The sequence below is a fragment of the Physcomitrium patens genome, chromosome 19 (genome assembly GCF_059467195.1).
Source record: "Physcomitrium patens ecotype Gransden chromosome 19, ASM5946719v1, whole genome shotgun sequence".
NCBI lineage: Eukaryota > Viridiplantae > Streptophyta > Bryopsida > Funariales > Funariaceae > Physcomitrium > Physcomitrium patens.
Window position 1 is genome coordinate 6,183,296 of NC_143428.1, and position 25,745 is coordinate 6,209,040.

The 25,745-nt window shown below is 39.2% G+C and overlaps 3 protein-coding genes across 3 annotated transcripts; all 3 read left to right on the plus strand.

Annotated features, from left to right (window-relative positions):
* The first annotated feature begins 2,739 nt into the window (after window positions 1-2,739).
* LOC112295975 (myosin-1) lies at window positions 2,740-12,412 on the plus strand. The gene is made up of 23 exons (XM_024548036.3): window positions 2,740-3,809; window positions 4,178-4,279; window positions 4,445-4,588; window positions 4,856-5,012; window positions 5,191-5,218; window positions 5,496-5,661; window positions 5,843-5,906; window positions 6,117-6,130; window positions 6,400-6,484; window positions 6,631-6,734; window positions 6,946-7,084; window positions 7,246-7,364; window positions 7,555-7,707; window positions 7,844-7,933; window positions 8,109-8,186; window positions 8,435-8,593; window positions 8,827-9,036; window positions 9,469-9,674; window positions 9,931-10,069; window positions 10,248-10,377; window positions 10,694-10,840; window positions 10,981-11,207; window positions 11,353-12,412. The coding sequence occupies exons 1-23, from the start codon at window positions 3,126-3,128 to the stop codon at window positions 12,115-12,117; spliced, it is 4,110 nt and encodes a 1,369-aa protein (XP_024403804.1). The 5' UTR covers window positions 2,740-3,125; the 3' UTR covers window positions 12,118-12,412.
* Window positions 12,413-13,943: 1,531 nt separating this feature from the next.
* On the plus strand, window positions 13,944-15,777 carry LOC149987368 (uncharacterized). Its single transcript, XM_090244697.1, has 2 exons — window positions 13,944-14,650; window positions 15,473-15,777. Exons 1-2 carry the CDS (start codon window positions 14,012-14,014, stop codon window positions 15,584-15,586), a joined length of 753 nt encoding a protein of 250 aa, XP_090100823.1. The 5' UTR covers window positions 13,944-14,011; the 3' UTR covers window positions 15,587-15,777.
* LOC112295976 (coiled-coil domain-containing protein SCD2) lies at window positions 15,532-17,913 on the plus strand. Its single transcript, XM_024548038.3, has one exon. It carries the CDS (start codon window positions 15,781-15,783, stop codon window positions 17,464-17,466), a length of 1,686 nt encoding a protein of 561 aa, XP_024403806.1. The 5' UTR covers window positions 15,532-15,780; the 3' UTR covers window positions 17,467-17,913.
* The last annotated feature ends 7,832 nt before the right edge of the window (window positions 17,914-25,745 follow it).

A 25,745-nucleotide genomic window follows, 5' to 3' on the forward strand; every position in this document is an offset into this window, starting at 1 on the left:
CGGTCAAAAGCACTATAGTGTTCAACACTTGTTCATAACTTCTACTATTCACATAGGTAAAATAAAACTCCTGTACTGTTATAAAATTGATTCAAGGGCTAATTAGGACATTAACCTTTTGTTTGATGCTAAAGCCTGGTTCATTAAAGTTTTTGATTTTTGATTTTTGTTTTTTAATTAAAATTCTTTAATTGATGATGCAAGTCAATTTATATGATCTTTAGATGGAACTTTTGGTCTAGGTTAATAAAACTAATGATTGAAATTCAAAAATAATAGAAATTCAAATTTTCAAAAATATATGAACAAGATTTTAAACAGAAAAAATACTTTATACCTTATTTTATTTTATTTTTATAGTCAAATACATGTTTACAAGTAAATGATATGGATGCCCATGAAGAAAATGAACTCAAACAAATGTTACAATAAAGTTTCAAATATAGTAAGCAACACATATGTAAGTTAATCAAAGGAGAAAGTTTTCTTAAAAACAAAGAAGTTATTTTCTTGAGATAATGTTTCTATAGGTGCTATTGTTTTTTTTAGAAGAAACCATTGGTAGATGTGCACATTGCAAGTAATAATTAGTGCCATTTATCTTTTAATAAGAAGTAGACAATTTTGGATTTAGAAAAGTCTTAATGTTCAAGAGAAATACTAAGAAACCACAACTTTCAAAGCTTATAGTTAATTAAAATTAAGAAGTATCTATTGGTTGGTTTTACACTTAAAAAAATTAGACAAAACATCATAAAAGAAAAAGATGAGATAAACTCATTCTTTTTCTATATTATATTGGTAGTATTTCTTTCTAAAATTTGAATCAGGCCCACTTCAAGAGGTAGATTTTATCAATGTTTAAGAAGTTATGTTAGAAATTGTTAAAAGTACTTATTAAAAATTTTAAAAACCATTTATACCAAATATATATATACACACACATTGGGAGAGAGAGAGAAGTTGGGAGAGAGAGAGAGAAGTGTAAATGCTATATCTCCAATTAATATTGCTACATTTAGTGTGATATCCATGTAGACAACTAGCTAATAATATGCATCTTTCTTTCGAGCATTTTTTCCTTCCTTTGCCATAAGAAAGGGTGGTGGTTGAGATTGGAGCAAATAAATATTTTATGAAAAAATATGTAATAAGTCGTTTTTAAAAAAAACATAACATTTGGCTTAAAAATGGTTTGATCTAAAAGTAACATTAACAACTCTCTCTCTGTGTGTATAAATATATATATATATATATATATATATATATTTCATAATCATCAACATCAAAATATGAAGTGCCATCTTTAGAATCATAATAATAAATAATAAAAAAATAAGCAAATGTTAAGTCATGTCATGGCCTCTTCTCACTTTATATTGTGTCAATGGCTAAGGCTTCCCAAGGACAACTTTTTTTCACCAAAAAGAAGACATTCAAAATATCTTTTGGAGCATGACCTTTCAATCTTCTGAGTATAAAGACCCCTTCATTTTTAGCCATGACATTTTATTTTATTATATATATATATATATATATATATATATATTAAAAATCATCAATAGAATAGAATGAAGGTTTTAGATTAGAACTATATGTGCATTTTTTTTAAAAATAATTATGATTAACAAAAAAAAACAGGGTTTGAAAACAATATTTGATGAAATAGAGAGAGAATAAACCAAAAAGACAGCATGTTGCTCATTAGGGGCAAAGAGTCGATTATTACTTGTAAGTGTTGTCCATGTTCAAATTGAATCCTCAATCCAAGGAAATTCCAAAAAAGAAAAGAAGAAGAAAATGTAAAAAGGAACGCATAAGTGGATTCCTATTCCACAAGAAAAAGACCAGGACCACCAGAAAGAAGAGCAGTTTAGAGAAAATTTTCCCGGAACTGATTTCCCTCGTGACCCAATTACAAATTTCCCTCCTCATGAGACCACCACCCACCGAACTCACTATTCACTCACTACTCACTATTCACTATCCCCCCCCCCTCCGAGCAATTCCCTTCTGACAGAAATCGCACCGACTTGGACGAACGAACGAAGAATTCCACATCCACGCAAATACTCATCCTCATCCATCGACAATTCCTTCACACTAGATTATTTCAATCGTTCATCCATCCATTCATTCATCCCCCCCCCAAGGCCAGACCCAGACTCTCTCGATGAATACATGGCGAGTACATAGTTAGACCGAGAGAGGGACGAGTGGGACGAGTTACGAGGACGCCGCCGCAACCAGCACAGCACTGCATCAGCAGCAGCAGCAACTGGCCACCAGGAGACGAAGAGGAAGGAGAAGAAGAAGAAGGAGACGGAGAAGAAGGAAAGAGGAAAGGGAGGAGGGAAGGGAAGGAAGGGGAGAGCTGGCAATACAAATCAGACTCGGCCTGGCCGTTGCCAGCAGCAGGCTACATCGCCTCTCTCTCATCGTGTCCCTTATGGCCAAGCCCACTACTACTACTACACCTCCTGCCTCCTGCCTGTTTGGCCCTTCCGCGCTTGGATTTCTCCGCCCCTGGGCTTGCGGTGGGTGGTGGAGTAGACTCTGAGTGAGTTTTCATCCAGTGGGGGTTGTTGGGATTGAGTGGGGTGCGAGCTCCCGGAAGGGGAATGTTGGCTTGTGGCGGAATTCATTCGGACAGTGTGTGGGGTGGTGGTTGGAGTGAAGGAGAGTGTGGAGTGTTAGAAGGGCACGGTGAGCTTGGAGGGAGGGAGGGAATGGTGGTTGCAGCAGCATTTGGATCTTTCGCTTGGAAAGTGATGATAATGTGAATGCGTAGCGGTGATAGTTGCGGTTTTTTTTTTTTTTCTCCCCTCCCTCCCCTGAGTGTAGTTTCTTCGGGGGATGGATCCGGGAGTCTGTTGTGTCAGGGTTGGTTGTCACATCTCGCGGTGCTGTTGTGTGAGAACGAGCATTGTCAGCTGAAAAAGCATTTGTCCATTTGTGAGGAAGAATCTTTTTGATGGTCTTTCTTAAATTCAGCGGCATTCTAATTCGACATCGGCGAGGTTAGATAGGAAGTCTTTTGTGTTTGGGGAAGATGGCGGGATTCCCTTGAGAGAGTTGGAAACGTACAGGGCATTGAACAGTTGCGGTATTCTTCGAAGGTCACAATGTTTTCCTCGGTTGGAAACGATTCTAGGACCCCCGTGCGGGGAGTGCAAGATTTTACGACGGCTGAATACATTGAGGAGGATGACATGTTGAGTGATGAGACGGAGAACGATGTGGTTCTGTCTGCACCTTCGATGCCCACATCCAGAGCGCGCTTATCATCATCAATGCGAGCTAAGAAAGCTCCGGGCGCGTGTATAGACAATCTCGCCATCCCGAGTAAAGGTTCCGGGATGCTGTTGAAGGAAAATATCGCCCTCGGGTCCCCCATTTCAAATCTGATTACAGCAGTCGATCCTGCAGGCTTGGCTTCAAGATGCCTGTCAAAACCATTCGACCTTGCATCTGAAAATAGTCATGCCCCTCTTGCGGAAAGAGAGATAGTTGCGAACTATGGAAGCTTGCCCAATCCCCAGTTCGTATCGTCCCCTACCATCATGCCTACTCTTTTCACGCCGGCAAAGGAAAGCAATGCACAAATGGGCAGTATCTTTGATGACAGAATAAATGTCTCCGGCGATAACCGGGGATTTTCTCGCGAACAATCAACTTTCAGTTTTCTAACTGCACAAGAACCTCCTGCACCTCAAACTCCTGGCGCGGAAAATTTTGCCCTTCATCCTGCCACTACTCCATCATCTGGCAAGAAATGGAGGGATGATGGTACATTGCGCTTGAAGAAGGTATACTTGGCCGATCCTCTGAAATCCTAATCAATCTTTCTTGTTAGGGTTTCATTTCTCTTGCGCTACAGGGAAGGGTTATTTTTTCAGGAATATGACATAGCAAGTAATGTGCGCACTTTTCAGTACCACCAAAAATCGTTCCCTAGCTTTTCCACAGCTGTGATCAGCTGAGTTCGAGCAATTATAGGACTTTGTTGCCTGAATGACCATTAGGGGAACCTGTCCTGGCCCTAGAACTTTTGTAAGTTTCACGTTGTTGTAGGCAGTGCTTTCCAGTTCGAGGAGATTTTTGTCTCTTAGTATAAACGTTGCCCTTGTTTTGGAATGCGTGTGGCGATGCTTATAAGGAGGTGTCGCAATTGCAGAATCTACGGGTGTGGTTTTTATCTTCAGATTACAATTGGATTGCTGGAACAGTAATTACTATCGAGGATACGGAGGCCGTGGTTCGCACTCCTGATCAACTGGTAAAATTTTCATCGCATTATTTTGTTTCTACTTTAATTTCAGATTCTCATTACTATTGATTGCTTGCTATTATACTGAGTTCTACCATTCGACCTATCCCTGTGTCAAGGACTACTCCTCGTATAATTTCTTTGTTGAAGATTTTTCCTTGTAAATTGGTGCAGATGATCAAAGTAAATGCGTCAAGTCTACAGCCAGCAAACCCCGAAATATTAGAAGGAGTCTTCGATTTGATCAAACTCAGCTACCTGAACGAGCCTTCTGTTCTGCATAATTTAGCCTTCCGGTATGCGAAGGACAAAATATATGTAAGCATAATCAGAATCTGGCTTTTCCTTCAACTGCTGGTGAATTCTGTCTCTTTGTCTTCGAGCTTTTGTTGTTGCTTGTAAAACATCTAGCACAAGTGCTACTACAAGCTGTGGCGCCTACAGCTCATTTCGTACGACTCAATTAAGAATTTTCTGGTACTCAGTGTCTTGTTACATTGCGATCCTACTTGTGACTTTCCTCGTAATCGTAGTGAGGACATTTAAAACTCTCTCTCAGCATCGTTGTGGAATGTCGCTACGCAGACTAGAGCAGGTCCTGTCTTGATTGCAGTCAATCCTTTTAAGAAAGTTCCCATCTATGGTCCAGACAGTGTACAAGCTTATCAAAAGAGAACTCCAGAGAGCTCTCATCCTCATGTATATATGACAGCGGACACTGCTTTCAATGCCATGATGCGAGGTACCCAATCTCGATACCTGTTTAGTGGCGGGCGACTAGGTTTATTTTCAGTAATGTGATCTAGTTTATTCTTTTTCAGTAAAGTCCGAAACTTCTATTGAATATCGATTCAGCTAAGGAGTTCGATTTTACAGATGAGGTCCTGTCTCATTGGGTTTTTATGGTGGCACATGTGCAGATGGAATCAATCAGTCTATTATCATTAGGTATGTTACCGTTTTTATTTGTTGTGAACTGCAGACCTCTTAAATAGCTCTTAGTCTTTCATTCTAAGAAGTTCAGTGATGAGCCCAGTGGGCAATCTTGTTTCTAAAGTGCGTCGTTGACAGATTTACTGATATGGTTTAAGTTTTAAAACTCATTAAATAATTTCTTTTTCATTACTTCTTCTTCCTTTTCTTCCAGCATCTTGCGTTTACAGACATAATCTCTTTGTCTTCTGTTGTGCTCGAACAATTGTATTGAATCCTGGACCTTCTACAGTGGTGAGAGCGGTGCAGGGAAGACAGAAACCGCCAAAATTGCCATGCAGTATCTAGCTGCACTTGGAGGCGGTGGTGGGTTGGAAGATGAGATCTTGCAAACAAACCCTATTTTGGAAGCATTCGGCAACGCTAAAACGTTACGAAATGACAATTCCAGTCGCTTTGTAAGTGTCCCGACCTTCTTTATTGGTTTCATTTGTACTAAGCTTCTACATAATAACAGTGACGGAGACATTGGAAGTCGTAGTTCTTGTTATTTCGTTTGAGGTCGATATGAGTTAGGAAGAACTTTAGTCTTCAACTGTGCTCTTGTACTGTTGGTGACACCGCTGTTTATGTTCACAGGGCAAGCTGATTGACATCCACTTTGATAGATCAGGGAGAATATGTGGTGCATATATTCACACTTGTAAGCTTTTATAAGACATTGCACCTCAATTACAAGTAGCAATAAATGGACGTTTAAGAGGCACTTGCATAAATTCAGATTCTTGTTGCTGCTATGCTGTTTCTCTAGCACACATTCTGCATTCTTTTTCGATTGTCTTGGTATATTTGCTTCTTACTTTGGTTTGTGTGTTGTGGCCTTGTTGCAACTCTTTCACTTATGTTCGAGAAGATTTACTAGAAAAGGTAATCTAGCTTTTTGTGAGTTTATTTATTCATTGTTGATAACGGTAGCTAATTTCACCTTATCAAGTAAAGAAATCTGTTGATTTGCTCATAACCTGGTGCTTGACCTACATACTTCAGCAGATTATACTCTTGTTCAGTGGAGCTGCAGTCGAATGGTTATTGATATATAGAAGTACTGTATCCTCTGCCACAAAGATAAATACTGAGTGCAGCTTTCCAATGAATGTAATCATGTTGTCTGACGTTGCAATGTGTCATGATCGCAGTCACGAGTTGTCAAGCAGGCTGAAGGCGAAAGGTCTTATCATGTCTTTTATCAGCTTTGCGCTGGAGCTAATAGACCTTTACAAGGTAACATAATTTAACACATTGAGCCTTTTTAATTGTAACTGATTCCGTTTCTTTGAACCGGAAGTATTTGATTGCGTCTATGATGGATTGTGAATTGTAATCATGATAAATATTTTCTAATTTGCGACTATTCCATTCTGGAGCAGAACGGTTACATCTAAAATCTGCGAAAGAGTATCGGTATTTGAGCCAAAGCAACTGTTTGTCTATCGACAACGTTGACGATGCAGAGAAATTCCAAAATTTGAGGGTGAGTCCTAGATCCTGCTGTATTTGGTGCCTATCTTCTGAAAACTTGCTGCATGTGCTGTTTATTCTGACTCGTTTGAAAAGCTCATTAACTTTTTCAAGCGTTGTTTGAGTGGAACAAACTACTGAATGATTTCCAGGTATCGATACATGTATTATGTCTTCATTGGTGACTCTGCATTTAATTCCGTTGTGGGAATCTTGTCTTGCAGAGTGCCATGAATGTCGTGGATATCAGCAAGGAAGACCAAGAGCAATCTTTTGAAATGCTTTCAGCTGTGCTGTGGCTTGGGAATATCACTTTCTCCGTTGTTGAATATGATAATCATGTCGTTGTTGATGAAAATGAAGGTAATTAATACTATATTTTTTGCGACTGAGTGCAAACGTAAGTCAACTTGGTTTTCTAGCACAAACCATGCTGTTGAGCTTAAGTTCAACACTATATAGTTTATAGTTGTAATATGTTTTCGATCTTACGTTAAATGATTGTATATACTTCCTGTGTGCAGCGGTAAAAGTGGCCGCAGCATTGCTTCATTGCGAGTGCAGCGATCTTATTGCAGCCCTCTCCACCCGAAGGATCCGTGCAGGAGGTGATCATATTATACAGAGATTGACCCTAACTCAGGTATCCTTTGTTGTTTTAAAACCCTTGAATAGAATTGTCAAATCCTATCAGCATGCTTGGTTTACAATGACTAGAAGCTTTGAATTTTTTTGCTAATTAGATGTGAAGGGTTATTCTAGTCTGCTTTTGAAAATCCATCGGATACAGGAATGAAAACTTGGCGCAGAGGCTAATTGTTTTCTGGTTGCAGGCAACCGATTCCAGAGACGCCCTTGCTAAAGCTATCTATGCGAACTTGTTTGACTGGTTGGTGGAACGTATTAACAAGTCCTTGGAGGTTGGCAAGAAGCGAACAGGAAGGTCAATCAGCATACTAGATATTTATGGTTTTGAATCTTTTCAGGTGAAATCTTCTCATACACTAGAATGAGATTGTAAGCAGTTTATTATTAATTGTTTCCTGATCTAGTCAAAGCTTTGATTTCTGGATTGATGGCTCTTCTTATGGTCTAGCTTAAGCATTTCCCTCCTGATTGCAGAAGAACAGTTTTGAGCAGTTATGCATAAACTATGCAAACGAAAGGTTGCAACAACATTTCAATCGCCATCTGTTTAAGCTTGAGCAAGAGGTACACAAAAAGCTAATTATTTGCAAACTAGTCTTTCTTTCTGGGTCTTTTAGGTTGTTGTACGATTCCAATGTTTCCCTGAAATTCGATTTTTTTCATCTCTTGCGTCTGAATGGATCTTGGAGTAGAATTATGCAACTGATAGAGTACGACTTTGGCTGTGACAAATTTACAGGAGTACACCTCAGAAAACATTGATTGGACCAGAGTAGATTTTGAAGATAATCAAGAGTGTCTTGATCTTATTGAGAAGGTAATTATGCTTTGCATCACACAACTCAAGTATGTGAAATTAAACGACTTCAAAAATCTTCTATCATAGTGTCAACTGGCAATCTTGGTTCTTTTGATTGCAACTCAACTGGCGCACTTCTCCACGAGCATCTGAGTTTATCAAACCAGGGCATGTTATCGTGAAAGATTGGAAATGTGCGCGACTTGTATCATGTAGGACTTACACAGTCATAAAGTTAATTGTATTTGGGTACATGCGCCGTGCAGAGACCATTGGGATTGATTTCACTACTGGATGAAGAGTGCATGTTTCCACGATCTTCAGATTTAACACTTGCAAATAAGTGGAAGGAGCATCTGAAAGGGAATGTTTGTTTCAAATGCGAACGAGATAAGGCATTCCGCGTTTGTCACTACGCCGGGGAGGTATTTATCTTGCAGTTCCTGTGCTATGGGTTCATGAGAATAATTCTGGTTCACGAATAAGATACAGTTTTCTTTGAATTTTTTGGCAAGTTAAGCTGTTGAGAAAGTGAAAACGGGTCATTTGTGATGGTTCACTGACATCTGGGCTGGGTTTTTTGACTTTGGAGACAAGGTTGTAGTTATCGATCTGCCTGAAACCTCTCCAGACGATTAACTGCTAGTCCTGGCTGTAGGTGGTGTATGAAACCAATGGGTTTCTCGAGAAAAACAGGGACCTGCTTCATGCAGATCTGTTGCAGTTGTTAGCTTCCTGTGATTGCGCATTATCACAGCTCTTTGCTGCCTCTATCGGAGATGGTGTGCAGAAGCTGATCAGTCCCACCCGCAGGAGTTTCAATGGCAGTACAGAATCACAAAAGCAGAGTGTGGCTACAAAGTTCAAGGTGTGTTCCTTCTACCAATGCAGTCCTATGTCAGTTGTGTTTTGCAGATAATTCTTTATTGTGCTACATCTTAAACTTCTAGTGGCATCTAGTCGGCATTAAGATGATGGTCAGTGACGCGTCATTGATCTAATCATGTTACATTTATTATATATTTTAATGGCTCTCTTTTTGTTCGAGAACCCATGAATGTGTAATGTTCTTGATATTCTCTTGAAATTTAAGATATATTACCTTCACTCAAATGCCTAGCTGAATTTATTAAGTCAAGAGTATGCATCTTACAACCAATCTTATTTTGTCCATGTATGCCAGTTTTAGAGAACTCTCTTCACCTACAGTAAGCTACGGTGGATTAGCAATCACGTAATGAAGTCGACTTAATAACTTGGATAACTGATTGAGATCTCGTTAAATACTTGGGTTTTGAAGGGTCAACTGAACAAGCTGATGCAAAGGCTGGAGAGCACTGAGCCCCACTTCATCAGGTGTATCAAACCCAATACATCACAGCTTCCTGATATATTCGAGCAGGGGCTGGTATTACAGCAGCTTCGGTGTTGTGGAGTCCTTGAGGTCGTTCGCATCTCACGATCTGGCTATCCAAACCGTCATTCGCATGATGAATTTGCAAGCCGGTAAAACAATGCCTGGGGGCTTATATTAACACAACTTCATCTGAATTTTTAGGGTTGAGTTTTCAAATGTTAAATTTTACTTCCAAGGCCCTTTGTCATTGCTAGCTTCGTTTCACCGTTGCATAAATACAAGGCAAAACGGTCTAAGTGATGTCTAATGTTAGATGTGAGCATTACAGACGGCTTTGCTTCAGATCTGCATCCTCCTGTGAAATCACGAGTGCAATATTCAAACAATATTTAGGTGAATGTGCAGGTATGGCTTTCTTCTTCCAAGAAGCCTATCCAACCAGGAGGATGTGCTAGATATATGTGTTTCCATACTACATCAATTTGGCATTCCTCCAGATATGTATCAAGTTGGCATCTCAAAGCTATTCTTTCGTGCTGGACAGGTTAGATTTGTCTTCCTTTCATAATATGGCCTCTCTTTTTCTTATGTAACAAAATTTTTTACAGAAAAATTCTCGTAAAATTTAAAATAAACTTAAGACACATGTCGATCCAGGCTGACCTCATTATCTACCTTCGAGATTAACATCGTGAATATCTGTTATGAAATTCTTAACGCAGATAGGACATTTGGAGGACGTTAGATTGAGGACCCTTCAGGGTGTCACTCGAGTTCAAGCAGTGTACAAGGGTTACAAGGCCCGGTGCATTTACAAACAACGACGCATGACCACAATCATTTTACAATGCAGTGAGACTATACTCTCCTATCAATGTTACTTTCTGTTAAATTTAGTTATCTACAAGCATGTCATGGAATTTAGAGCTATGTAATTGTTTTTTTATGAATTATATAGAGAAGCATTACTGTCTGGATTTTTTTGTTGAACATATTATTATTCTTGCCTTTCCTCTTTCTACAAATGGAAATTGATTGTAGTATGCACGCTTTTTCATGTGTGGTTGCGTCAAAGTTCTTAGTAGCTTTTTATTTACATCCTAACTGTTGATTGACTATGTGAATTTGTCTTGAGCTTACTGGCGTAATTCCTGTTGCGATATTTCAGTGGTGAGAGGGGCAATAGCAAGAAAGCGATTCGGGAGATTGCTAGAGAGGCATCGTGCAGCTGTAATTGTACAAAAGTATGCACGACAGCAGTCTGCCTGTCGTAAATATCAATCAATAAAAGAAAAAATCGTCAAGGTTCAAGCAGGTACTGATTACTCTTCAAAGCTAATTACTCCATTTGAAATAATGCTCTAAGGAGTCGTTTCCTTTAATGGTGCCCAGCTGCTTATGATATGAATTCCTGTGATATATGATTCATTCTAACTGGAAAGCTGCAAACGGCAGTCATTCGTATGTGGTTGGCTAGGAAACAATTTCTTGCCCAAAGAAGGGAGGCTGAAGAGAGGCTGGCAACTGAGGCGAAGCTAAGAGTCGAGGCCCAAGCTAGGGAAGAAGCTAGGATCAAAGAAGAAACTAAGTTAAAGAAAGAACGCATGATTCACGAACAACATACTTTTGCTGATGATGAGCGTGATGAAGAACCAGAACTCATTAAGGTGGTGGCAGCAGAGGTAAGCTATGTACCTGTAACTCAATGTCGTCCTGCACCAATCGATATAGTTTAGTTAAATACTTTTCCAAACAGTGTCGCATCGACACAAACCAGGCCTCGCTGTGTAGGGAAGAAATTCACTGTCGTTGCTGTGTTTTTTTTAGGAATTGCAAGAGGTCACCATCAAGGTGCGGCCCTCATACCTTCTGGAGCTGCAGCGGCGTGCAGTAATGGCAGAGAAAGCACTAAGAGAGAAGGAGGAAGAAAATGCCTCGATGCGGCAGAAGATCCTGCATTACGAGGCACGGTGGATGGAGTATGAAGCCAAGATGACGTCCATGGAAGAGATGTGGCAGAAGCAGATGTCGTCCCTGCAGCTCAGCTTATCAGCTGCTAAGAGGAGCTTAGCAACGGATGACTATTCAATGCTGCAAACTCCAACGAAGGATCATGATTCTATCAATGATCGCTTTTCTGCCGGTAAGCATCAGCGCACCAAACGGCAACTCCTGCCCCCCCCTGACGACGAAGAATTTGATTGGGATGACGCCACCACTAACGGCACAAGGAGCCCGGACCAGTTCTATAACAGGTACTTGCTACCAGGCCGTGAGTGTAGCACCCCACGTGGTGATGTGGACGCTGCTCGGTCTGTGGTCAATCACCTAGTCAGAGAATTTGATCACCGAACACAGGTCTTCAATGACGACGCTGATTTTCTCATAGAGGTTAAGTCAGGCCTTACTGAAGCGCCCCTGGACCCAGAAGAAGAACTCCGGAAGCTGAGAATGAGATTTGATACCTGGAAGAAAGACTTCAAAACCAGGCTGCGAGAGACCAAGTTGGTCTTGCAGAGATTGTGCAACGTAGATTCGGCTGAGAAAGAGAAGACACGCAAGAAGTGGTGGAGCAAAAGAACTACTCCTTGACCAGAATGAAGAGATGGGTTTTTCTGCAGCTGGAGCTCATTGTGACGTATCATGTTGCAGCTAATTTCTTGTCAGCAATCATACTGCTAGAATCACTCTATCATAGAATTGTATATATTGTTTATTTAGAGACATTTTTAATCCATGCTTCTGACGACGCCCATGTCGTTGGGTTGGCTAGACGGACGATCTCCTTTCAATTCATAGTATCATCCATTTTTGCTTCACATTCTCCATCGTGAAGCCTTTCTTGTCTGGTTCTAGTTTTGATACCATTGTCCTCGCGTTTTCTTGATGATTTGTGTACTTCTGTGGTTGTGTGTATATTTTTTCCCGAAAAACCCAGGAAGAAAATGCACCAAGGAAATTTTGTTGTGGGTGTTCAGTTCAAGTACATGATTATAAAACATATTACCTTAACTGGTATAAGCAAATACTACATGATTTCTTTGACAATAATCTTGATTGGAAAAATTAGTGTAACTGGTTAAATTATTTCCAAAAAATAAAATAAAATAAAATAATATTCTTGTTTGTTTGTTTGTTTTTTGTTGAACAGATCTTTAACTCACAGCTTTTATTGAAAATTCACATCTATAATCAGATCTATTAACCCTTTAAAACATTTGGACAAATAGGACTTAAAATGCATTCCTTTTATGGAACTATTTTCTTATCAAAGTATTTTTATGTCTTATTATTTGTTTAGAGGCCATAAACTCTTTTACAATTTCTTAAAATCTTTTTGTATTACAGAAAATATTCTTAACAAATTATGTAGAAATTTGTATTATCTTAGTAAATAAAATTCTAGCGACTTAAGCAAGAAATTTCATAAAACTTTAGTATAGCAAATCACAAAAATGTTTATTTCGCTTTTTAAATAACTAACAAAATAAAAAAAATACAGAAATAAAATGATAAACATTTTATAATTTTGGATAGATTGATTGTAAGTGTAATGCTCTAATACTATTATTTGGAATGCAGCTAATTAAATATCCCTTTTGGTGAAAACAAAGAAAACACAATATGAACTCATGAAGTAGGATTCAAATTTTTATTCTTTATGCACAAAATTTAGAACTTGTACATATAATTGTATTTTTTGTGAAATATGTGTAAATACATATAATCATTTTAGCACTTCAAGACATACACTATTAAGATTTATTTGGTAATAAAAAAATATATAGCTTGGAACTATGTTGAGTGAAAAAAGCTAATGAAAAATTAAATTTAGTTTGAAGAGAAATTTCTAAAATAATAAATACATTGTTTATGCAATAAGTCTTGTTGATAACATCACTGTAATAACGTGTAACATACTATATTTTTTTATGGTAAAAAAGAAAACCATTAACATTATATTTTTTTATATTAATGTAGTTCAACAAATAATGGTTTTTGATTATTTTGATGATTTCTCAATACGAATTTGAATTGTTATAACAAGTACAGAAAAAAAAAGTTTTTGCTAATTTTTGAATGTGAATAAGCATGACCTCATTTTTCAACTTTTGTATAAAGACCAACACAACACGAATGTGCTAATCCTTTGCATGTTTCTAATACACAGCAAACTCATCACACAGGATATGTTAAGCCACATGAATAAAAAACTTGGATGAGAAATCTCACAAGTGCTGGCACAAATTAAAAGCTTTAGTTATCTAACTTACAAACACTACAAAATCATAAAACAAAAATCAATTGTAGCAGTTTTTGTCGTTATAAATCACATTTTTTCCACAGAATGAACAAAAGCAAGTGCATACCAAGGGTGATAATGTCAAAAAAGCAACAAATAAAGCAACGCTCCCATTGTAACAAGTCCAAATGCTCACACTATTAAGATGCACAGACTACCCATCAAACTGTAAGGCAATCACAGATGGAGTGGAGACAAATTCAAATGGACCCCAGATTGGAAGGACCAAACGCGGAGCCCGGGTTCACAGTCACGAAGGGGGTCCACAAGTGCAGGCAGCCTCAGAGCAAATGCGGCACTGCAGCCTCATGCCAGCGATTTGGTCAGCAAAATCCCAGGCACACACGCTCGGAGCAGCAGCAGCAGGCTCACCCCTCACTTTGTATTTATACATTTCTTCCCGATTCCGCATCGCCCCATCACAAGGCCTCGGAGGAGGTGGAGGAGGAGATACACTGTTTTTCTACTACAACCGTAGCATCACAAGCAAGTCTGCACTTTCTCGGCACTTTTTTCCGATCGGGCTGCTCCATAGTTAGGAGTTGGCAGGTGGGTGCAGAGAAGAAAGGGGACGAGGACGGGGTCGCTGGTTTGCTCGCTGGTTGGGAGACTGGCTATGGATGGTCGCCCTGCGCCTGCGCTGTTCCGGTTGCCCTCGCTTGCGCGCAAGTCGTCCGCTCCTCCGCAGCTGCTTTTCTGCTGGGGTGTGCTTCTCATTGCCGCAGGTGTGGTGGGTTTCGGTGTGCTCTTGTACGCTGCCCTGCTGTCAAAGCTGCTCCCGCCCTGCGGAGTACCCTTCCTGGACGCTGTTCGCGGCGACTGGTACGTCGGCATGGCACCCCGTTCTTGCCTTAAGTGGTCCGATTTTGAATGGTCCGTGTCGTGGGTGTGGTTGGGTTGGTCGAGGGATCGGGGATTTCTTGTTGTGCGTGAGAAAGTCGGGTGGTGGTATTGGAAGGCGATCGACTGAGTGTCGGTGTGGAGCTCCGGGGTTTGTTGAGTGGATGCGGAGGTCGAGGGTTGGTGGGTTGGGATGGCGGAGATTCTTGGAAGGATGAAGGAGCCCTAATCGAGGGTTGTGTGATTGGGTGGCAAGGGACGATGCGTGTGGGGGTGGGGTCGCCATTAGGTCTAGTTGGAGTGGTGGAAGCAATGCTGCAAGGCACGGATGTTGTGAGGGGAAGCTTACCTGTTTGTTGTGAAGGTCGGGTGGTTGGCGACGCATGGCAAGTGCGTGGCATGGATGGTGGGTGCGGATCTGGAATGGTTGTAGGTTGGCATTGTGGGCGTTAGTCCGAGCGATTGGTGAGGTCTAATGGTGTTTCTGGTGGAGAGAATTGAAGGATCGGGGATTAGATTATGCCCAATCCGGGTGCTCGTCTGTTTCAGTTCAATCCATAGAGTCAGTAGAATTAGCGAGGACGTCCCGTTCTCGCACAGTAATAGATGGCACTGGTGCATTGCTTCATTGGTGAGGTCGTGGACGCTGTAGGTGAGGTAGCAGGAAGCTCCAGGCTACCAGAGTTGCAAAGCTGCAGCTGAATTTAGAGTTGTGAACTCCAGGTAGAGAATGCGTACAGCGAGTGGGAGCGGCAGTTGGGATGTTGCGTGACACTAACAGGGTATGGGTGTGGGGGTATGCAGGTATTACAGTTTGGTGGTTCCATTGACTGGACCAGTGTTTGTGGCGGCTGTGTACTTCCACTGGCTGAGCATGAAGCTGTTCAAGCATGCTTGACATGGGAAGAGGCGGCATGAAAAAAGCGGTGCGCATCGGTAGACCTCAACAGTGCGGAAGGGCGATGGGTGTGCATAATGCAGGGGTTGTAGCGATTGGGTGGTAGCATTTGTGTGTTGAAAGTGAGGAAAGTTTCGGCGGGACGGAAGCGTCTGTCGTGAGGAGCGAGGACAGATTTGGATACCCAAAGTGGAAGAGAGATCGGGAGTGAGTTATGGCGGAGAGGGAGAGAAATGGCAGCCCTGTGCATGGGCGGCAACAGAGGGGTGTGGGCATCCCCCATCCGCGATCGGGGTCTGCGTCCGGTTCGGTGCAGAACTCCGTGAAGAAGAGCCAGAATTATGCTGCCAAAGCCGCGGCAGCGCGTCTTGCTCAGGTTATGCAGGCGAATCGCGACTCCATAGACGACGATGATGAGGATATTGATATTCCTCGTTACAGTCCATACATGCCGAGTGCGAGGGATCCTTCGAGAGATCAATCTCCGCTTCTCGCTCCGAGGGGGCGGTATGACAGCAGTCCAGCGACGCTGGGGAGCACGTTGCGGCCGACGGCGAATCCTCGGGGTTCTCTGAGGCCTACGGCAATAAGTGGAACGCAGGGAGCCGCTGTTCAGCGACCGAGACCAGTGTTGCCGTCGGCTGTGATGAGGTCGACGTCTCCGACGCCGGAGCCTCTAGTAGAGCGCGCACGGAGGTTCTCGTCGGACTCGACACCTTCGTCTAGTAGCGGGTACGATTCGTTGGGACCGAATGCGAGGAGAGAGACTGCAGCTTTGCGTGATGAAATTGACATGCTGCAGGAGGAGAACGAGTCGCTGTCAGAAAAGCTGCGGATAGTGGAGGAGAAGCTACAGGAGAAGGAGTTGAGGTCGCGAGAGCTGGAGAAGCAGGTGACTGCACTCGGGGAAGGTATCTCGCTTGACTCACGCATTCTGAACAGGAAGGAGCAGTTCCTGAAGCAGCGAGAGGCTGCCCTGAAGGCAGCCAAGGAGCAGAGCAAGGATGTGAAGGACGATGAGATCGCGGCGTTGCGGGTGGAGGCGGAGGTGGCGAGAGAGGAAGCAGTAGCGGCGTCTGAAGCCGCACGGGAGGTGGAGATGGAGGTGAAGGCATTGCGGACGATGACGCATCGCATGATTTTAACGCAGGAGGAGATGGAGGAGGTGGTTCTGAAACGGTGCTGGCTGGCGCGGTACTGGGGACTGGCTGCGAAGCACGGTATACATCCGGAGATCGCAGCTGGGAAGTCGGAGTTCTGGTCGTCGCTGGCACCGCTGCCGCTGGAGGTGGTGCTGTCGGCAGGGCAGCGTGCGAAGGAGGAGCCGAGTGGGCGGAGCCGAAACAGCACTGCGGCGAACGCGACGAAGGGCAAGGTACGGGACGTGAGCGACATAACGGGAGAGGGGAACATCGAGAGCATGCTGGCAGTGGAGAAGGGGTTGAGGGAGCTGGCAGCTCTGAAGGTAGAGGACGCCGTGATGCTGGCATTGTCTCGGCACCGGCAGAGTTCTGGTCCGTCGACTTCCGCAAGCCCGAGCGGTCTGAGGGGGCTGGATGGTTTCGACCTGAGCCCTGCGGAGGTGGAGGACGTGCAGTTCAAGCAGGCGTGGCTGGTGTATTTCTGGCGGCGTGCGAAGACGAACGGCGTGGAGGCGGACTACGCGGACGAGTGCATACAGCTGTGGATCAGTCGGACGATGATGCAGCCGTCGGTGCGAGACCTGGTGGACGTGGAGCGCGGGCTGATGGAGCTTCGGAAGTTGGGGATAGAGGAGCAGCTGTGGAACGTGTCGCGGAGGGAGATAGCGAACGAAGCGGCGAACCAGAAGGTGGATGTGCTGGAGGTGTTGCAAGCGCCAGGGACGCTTCAAAGGGTGACGAGTGCACCCGCTATGTAGGAGGTAGGGGGCGTAGTATTAGATGGGAAGTAATGTCCTGATTTTGATTGTAGGATGTGGGTGCGCATGGAAGAGGAGCGCACAGATGGGGAAGCGAGATGATGGGCGGCTGTGTAGTGTAGATGCGTAGGGCATTGGGCAGAAGTGGAGAAGCAGTGCAGTGCAGTGCAGTGTTGTTATGGTTATGGTTGGTGGAGGTGCGGACGCGGGAAGTGGTGGGTGAATTGGGGTTTATGCGAGGTGATGAGTGTGTAGAATGAAGCAGGGTGGCAATGGTGGACTAGGGAGATTAACGTATATGTGAGTTCGGGATGGTGTAGTGATTAGAGAAACGTTGGTGTTTTGGGATGCATGGATCAGGGACTGGACACAACGTGGGCATTGTTGAGTAACATCGAAGTCTGAGTGTAAGCAAGCACTTATACAATAGATATAATTTTTCTCAGACCTCGATGTGGATTTTGCGTCGCCATTTCATGGTGAAGGCTTTGATTGTTTTTTTGTGTTTTTTCCGTGTTCATCCTCTCTGAGTGTCGGTTACGCAGACTGTAGGACCAGTCTTTCTAGATCACAATCTATAGACACCCTCCGACATTGGGAAGTTGAGGCTTGTGGAGTGGCATGGAGTGATGGGATGGTAAAATCAAATGGTAAATGCGGCAGTGAGTAACAGAGTTGAATGGCCTGTGGAAGTTCCTGGCAGAGTGCGTATGTTCACTGTCTTCCAAATGTCAAATGGTTTCTCTGTACTTCACGAAGGGCCATTGTAGCAATTTCAAGCTCCTTTGACTTGTGCCACCAACTCTCTGAGGGCATCACTGGCGGTACCTAGCACTTGATCGATCTGGGCGTGCAGGCAGTGGTTGTATATCATTCGCCAAGTGAGAGTATTTAGCCAGACATGTATCTAGTTTGGAACGGCCAGCAACATTTCATGCTATCGTCCTTCATTGTTATATCCATAGTAGCCACTTCTGCAGTTGAAGTGTTTAGCAGCGTCTAAATTTTCTTGTATCCTGATGCAAACATTGCCTGAGTCATGCTGAAAATAAGTCTAAGTTTTTCACTATGCAGAGGGGGCTTACGATCTTCAGACAAATCACAACACGAGCGGCAAACATCACCACCGCAGATACATGTTGCCAGAACAAATGCGCCGAACCGTTCCGTTCGCCGCACCCCTGCACGCCCGTCATATCGCCCAACAGGATCCCGGTCACCGTTACCATCTTGTGTCCGTGAGGAGTAGCGCCCCGCTTGAACGGAAGTAACACTACGCCAAAACGTATGGGTGGAAACAACACCAGCCTGATCGTCGTCTTGAAGCCCAGCTCCGAGCTTCCTGGCCCTACTGAAAACGTCCCACCCAACACCGTCATCACGCACGGTACTATTGCTGCGCTGCTCCCAGTATTGTCAAGTAAGTCCGCGAACCACCCCAGATGTGCGTCATCCCCGAAAAGCAGCACGTTGATATTGAGGATTATCTCCACAAAGATAGGCAACACAGACGCTATGATCAGAGGGTCAATTTAATGCCGGATTAAGGTCATCTTTATGTCACGCGAGACTCGGCCAGACTCCGCGAGATACCGGATAGTTCTAGAATTGCCCCCCACCTCGGCAACGCCACCAACCACTTCTGTTGGTTGTCAGAAGCTTGCAACCTATCAACGCCGACTCTACCAACAATGTCCACCAAGAAACCCGGGAGACCAGGCAGGTGATATAAAATCAGCCAAGTAAAATGTACCCAAACGCTCTCCACGGTTGTATCACGGGGATAAGTGTGGATAGACGCCTTCCAGTGGACATCTATCCATGCTTTGGTTTGGACAAAAAGTTCTCAATCATCAGCTTTTCCTGTTCTGCTTTATATCTATATAATGGGAATTGTTAATGCTACACCTCCAATTGATATTGTTACTGTGATTTTTGAATGAGGAGATTCTTTTTTGGAACTCTAGTTTTGGAAATCTTTTCTCTCTTTAAATTTATTTTCTAAGATAGAAGAATTTGCTGCTAGATTGAAAGGAACAAGGTTGTTACTATTGCATTGAAGCCTATGGATGAGAGATGGATTGAAGAAGTGAGAAAATAAGGATGTGCTAGAAAAGAAAGAGAATGAGCTAAAGAAAAGATAGAGAACAAGCTAGAGAATAAGAGAAAGAATAAGATAGAGAATAGTAGAGAGAATAAGTGGAAACAAAGAGAAAGACAAAACAAGCAAAAGATATAGAGAGAATAAGCAAGAGAGAACAAGAAGTAACCTAATAATAAGTGACAATTGCATGGAATTACATTGCAACATAGATCATCTTTTTGATAGCCAATATAATACATTCAAAGATCTCATTATTGACATTTAACAATTTGCACTTTTTTATAGTTATATCATTATTAAAAATCAATCAATAGACAACAACAAAGTTTGGTTCAAATACAACAAGGACATACAACATGTTTGAAATGAGACCAAACTATGTTGAAAATCTAAGATCCTTCTAATCCACAACAACATAAATCCTATCATAATATAGGACAACGCAGACTATAATAAAAGAAAATAGAGTAGAATTAAACAAGAAGATGTAAAATCAAATCTTACTTAGAAAAAGAATCTGAAGCCATATTTAATTAGATGCCCAAATGACCGTGGCCAATCCTATTTATACTTTGTTCAACCATCTTCGGACTTTTTAGAATGTTCATAATAATAGACTCTACCTGGATAACCATCCTAAGTCCTTTTTAGAATGTTCTATGATAGATCCACCTAGATAATCATCATAAGTTCTTCTAGATTGTTCTATGGTAGGTCCTACATAGTCCACTATCTTAGCCCCAATTCAAGAAACTTCTATAAACTTTTCAAACATGGCTCTAACTATCTATTTCTATGCATCAATAATACAAATATCTTATCTATATCTTATTATAATTAATCTCCTTCTACTAATGTGGAACATTATTATATAATAACACAATTATATGGTAAAAAATAAAAATAAAAATATTATTATAGAAGAAACTAATAGAAAGATGTAGTAGAAAAATAAGGATAAATGATAGGGAGGTAATAAAAGGTTTAGTCTTAATATTGCCTTTTAGAAAAGAGGCTTTTATACGCTTTGTATCGACATAAATGCCTCAAATAAAAATAAATGAGATAAGTAATTGATATAGACATGTTTAGAAGAGAATGATCAATAGGTTCAAGTAAAAATTACATCAAATTACAAAATATTGATATCTGAAGAAGACTGGTTGTCAACTTGGATTGAAATTAGATCCCAAGGCACAAAACTATGCACCTATGGAGACTTTGAGATTCTTTTATAGATCAAAAAGTAGGATTTGATAGCAAACTTGATAGGATTTCTTTAGGCATTGATTTTTAGGGATTTAAGTGTATAATGACTTTGTAAGAGCTTTGCAAAGTTACAATTGTTTTGGATGATTCTAGAATTTGTGAAATAAAAAGGATATTATGTTTTGAAAATTTTTGTGAGTTTGATATTAGATCTATAGTTCAAATTTTGAAGACTTATGAAAATAATTGTTTAAAATGTATGTTCTAAGTTTGAGCTTGATCGAACAATTGAATTGAAGGTTATTGAATTTCAAGTAGGTTGAGCTCACAAAAATTGGACTTTTGAGAGGCAATTAGGATTTCTAAGATTTTTAGTAATCTATTAGTTAAATTAGAATGAAATTTATTTTTTAAAGATAATAGACTTTATTTTCTATACATATATGAATTTTGAAGATAATTGAATAGTGTAAGAAGAAAATATTAGTACAAAAAGACTAACATCAAGATTGAAGAAGGAGGCTAGCCAACACCTTAGTGAATTTTGATATTTTTCTTCTATTTAATAAGTTTAATTCTCTTTAAATTTTGTATACTTGTTTCCAACTTAGTTTTTGAAAAGTAAGTAAAATTTTAAGCAAGATCAATGGTTTAATCAATACATATTGAGGTTCTAAATTATATTAGGATTAGATTAAGTTGGTTATGTTATGGTTAAGATTTGATTTAGAGTTAGGATTGAATTAGGATTTAAGATTTGATTAAGATTTGGTTTAGGATTTAGGATTTAGAATTTATTTAGAATTTAAAATTTGGGCTAAGATTTAATTGAAGTCCATTAAGATTTTAACTAAGATTAGATTAGGACTTTGTTGAAATTTATTTAAGATATATTTATAATTATTTTAATACTTCTTTAGGATTTCTTAAGGTTTCTTTTAAGATCTATTATAGATTTCTTTTGAATTCCTTTAAGATTTCTTATCGCTTCTTTCATAATTCCTTTAAGGTTTCTTTTGAATTTAATTAAAGCATATTCAATATTATTAAGGTTTAATTAGAGTTTATTTAATATTCTATTAGAATTAGGATTTTATTATTGTAATTTTCATTCTACCTTCCACAGCTAGGTGCCTAATGTATTTTCAAGTAAGACTTCATGTAATACAATAACATCCTCGTTTTACTTCCAATGCTATTTTAAAATTATTTTTTGGCAATGGATGAGGTTCCATGCAAGTTCTTACATTGCATCGTGGATGGAATAACCTTTCAAGAAGACTTTGTACTGAAATTATGGATGTCCATTGCCATGTCAAACGTAATGATGCTTCAAAATATTATCCACTTCATACTCTTATTGGTCACCAATTATAATTAGTGGTGGTGGTCGTTGGTGTCGGTTTGGAAGTGCCTTGGTTTGATATGAAATTCCTTGAGTTGCAAAACATAGAAGACCACATGGACCCAAATATATGGTGGAAGCTCAAGGTAATATATAACATCAAAAATCATTGCTGAAATATGAAAAGCTCTAAGTCATTGAGTGTCACAAATATACACATATAAACCAATAATTACCTATATGATTAAATAGAAATAGGTAAAAGTAGATAAAAATAAGTTAATTCCATAATATCTTCTATAAAAGCTTTATAGACGGTGCTTTGATTTTATGAGTATCTATAATTGATTTTTTAGATTAAAAATATAATCAACAAGTTAGCCATGTATCACACATGTTAGTAGCTTGAAGAAGAAGCTAATTATGTGGTACATACACAAAAAAATTGCCTTGTAAGCTAAGGGATGTATCTTGTAAAGTCAACATATATTACAGGTCCTATAGAACATTGCCACATAGCTAGTAATTAGATAGTATGTATAGAGATAAGAGTGAAGCCTTCTTCACTCTTATCAATTTCTTTCTTGCTTCTAATTTAGATTCAAGAATTTCTATTCTTTTTATCTTTTGACAATAGCCATTCTAGTTTCTTTTTAATATACATTTTTTTTTTTTTTTTTTTTTTTTTTTTTTTTTTTTTTTCATTTTATTATACTTGTTTATTTACAATCATCAAGTTCTTATTCCTCACAGATTGATAAGAGTAGACTTATGATATCAAAGCCTTGTCTTTTCTTGATTAAGAGTAGATTATTTCTTTCTTTTGATAAGACATAAGCATATTAAAAGTTACAAATTACCCTCTTTTAAACTAATATTGTTGTTAGTATCTTCTTTGATGTCCAATCCTTTCTTCTATAATACTTGAAAAAAATTAGATATTTTTTTCTAAGTATTATTATGAAGAGTGTAATGGCAAAAATACAAGAGAAATTGTATGAGTTAATGCTTGCGATGCATCAACTCAATTGACCATGACAAGGAACAATAAGAATGACAAGAAGTGAAGATATACATATGATTAAAGTTGCTTCAACATCTATACCAAATCATGTCCCTTCTCTTATAGTGGAACATCCTTCTGATACTAGAAAACCAAAAATTGCCCCGCTTGAGAAGTTTGGTGGTAGAAGATCTAAATTTTGAGGATTTATCAATTAACTACAACTTGTGATTGAACTTCAACTCTAAAGTTATTCAACTTCAAGATCACAAGTTAGATTCATTGGTACACTTCTTTCAAATTCAATATTATCGTAGTTTTTATCTGTTTTTGAATGATGAGATTCAATATGAGATAATTTGGAGGCTTTATTGATGGAGTTTTGATCCATGTATATAGAACATGATGCAACTTGTCTTATAACCAACAAGATACATATTTTGCAATAAAAAAATCAATTATAATATTATATGCTTCATAATTTTCAGAACTTGTAACTAATATCAGGTGAAATGATATTGCACTTATTAGCCATTTTTTTTTATAAATTATAATATGAAATAAAGAAATCAGTGCTCAACTTATTTGATCCTCAAACATTGAATCAAGTAATTCACTTTGCTGTGAAGTAAGACAATTGACTTTTTGAATTTCAATCTAAGAGTCGGATAAGTGGGCCTCAATGTTACTATAATTCAATGGCAATATCAATGCCTCGTCAATATATATATTCAAAAATAGAGGATATGCAAATTGATGCAATACGTTTTAAACTTCTTATGGACCAAGAAAAGACTTGTTGTGCTTATATTATGAAAAATCCAAGTACATTACTCAACATTATTTAAAGAATTGATGCAATTATAAAATAAAGAACACAAATATCAAAGAAAATGATCTCTCTCTACTCCAATCATTTTAGGCTTATTGTGGCTAGAAAAATACAACCCTTGAGTAGATATAATTTCTTGTACTCTCAACTTTTCTAAAAGTATAACTAAAAGTATAATTAATTAAGTAAAAAATCACAAATCTAGTACTATTAAACCTATATTTGTAAATAGAAGAGCTTTCTTGCATGCTGCAAAAAAAAGATCACCTTGTGTCATTTATGCCACACCTATTTCTAATAGTACAAAGACTTTAAGTGGCATTCTAAGCCAATATCAAGAATTTTAAGATGCATTTGAAAAAAAAAATGTGGATACTCTTTCAAAACATCGTCCCTATGACTGCTCAATTGACCTTCAAAAAAGAGCACAACCTCCATTTGGATCAATCTACAATTTATGACAAAATAAGTTGCTTGAATTCAAGGAGTTTATTAAAGAAAATCTTGCCAAAAACTTCATATACCATTCCAAATCTCCAACAAGAGCCTCAATTCTATTTGTGAAGAAAAAAGATGGATCATTGTGGATGTCTATTGATTATCAAGGACTCAACAAGATCACCATCAAAAACGAGTATCCATTATTTTTAATATGTAGAATTTTTGATTAGTTAAATCAAGCTAATATCTATACAAAATAGATCTACATGGAAGATACAATCTGGTATACATCAAAGAAAGAGATGAATGGAAGATTACATTTCAAATTAAGTATAGATATTTTGAATATATTTTCATGCCTTTTGGACATATAAATGCACCAATAGTTTTTTAACATCTTATAAATGATATTTTTTTGAGAGTTTTTGGACAATTTTATTGTCTATGATCTAGACAACATCTTGATCTATTGTAAGAATACAAAAGAATATGAACTTCATATTTGTTGTGTGTTATAAAAATTAAGAGATGTAAAATTCTATGCCAAGATAGAAAAGTGTATATTCTACACTACTCAAGTTAATTTTTTAGATTGTATTATTTCAAATGATGGACTTATAATAGATCTTAAGAAAGTTCAAACTATTATGGATTAGAAGATTTCAAAAACAATATGAAATATCCAATGTATTTTAGGATTTGCCAATTACTATTGGATCTTCATAAAGGACTTTTCTTAAGTTGTAGTTCCACTTATACGTTTGACTTGTAAAGACAAACTTAAGTACAATCAAGAAGCAGAGGTAACATTTGAAGCTTTAAAGACAACCTTTATTTCTATATCAATCTTATATTGTGTTGACTTTTCTAAGATATTCTTTATAGAAACAAATGTATCAGACTTTTCTTTAGGTGTTATATTATCACAAATAGAAACAAGTGATAAACTTCATCCTATAACTTTTTATTCTAGGAAATTTTCAACAATTGACATTAATTATGAGATCCATCATAAAGAGCTTCTTGTAATTGTGGATTCTTTTTAAGAATAGCGTCATTATTTAGAAGGCACTTCTAATCTAGTCATTGTATATATAGATCATAAGAATCTTGAATATTTTATGTCAGTACATGTTTTGAATTGTTGCTAAGCTTGTTGGAGCATGTTTTTATCAAGATTTGATTTTAAGATCATATATCAACTTGAAAAATAACAAGGTTTATTAGAAACCCTTTCTAGATGTTCTTATCTTGTACCAAAATAAGGAGATGTATCTTTTGATTAACAAAGAACAATTTTTTTGAAGCCCAAGCATTTTCATCTTTGAGTAATGAAATCAACATT

Bases quoted from the DNA above. Each gene is read 5' to 3' on its own strand.
- LOC112295975 (XM_024548036.3), top strand. From the start codon at position 3,126: ATGTTTTCCTCGGTTGGAAACGATTCTAGGACCCCCGTGCGGGGAGTG. The intron at 5,013-5,190 runs GTACCCAATCTC...GCACATGTGCAG, and splicing joins TTTCAATGCCATGATGCGAG to ATGGAATCAATCAGTCTATT. The intron at 10,070-10,247 runs GTTAGATTTGTC...TTCTTAACGCAG, and splicing joins TATTCTTTCGTGCTGGACAG to ATAGGACATTTGGAGGACGT.
- LOC149987368 (XM_090244697.1), top strand. From the start codon at position 14,012: ATGGAGTGGAGACAAATTCAAATGGACCCCAGATTGGAAGGACCAAAC. The intron at 14,651-15,472 runs GTACGTCGGCAT...GGGGGTATGCAG, and splicing joins GACGCTGTTCGCGGCGACTG to GTATTACAGTTTGGTGGTTC.
- LOC112295976 (XM_024548038.3), top strand. From the start codon at position 15,781: ATGGCGGAGAGGGAGAGAAATGGCAGCCCTGTGCATGGGCGGCAACAG.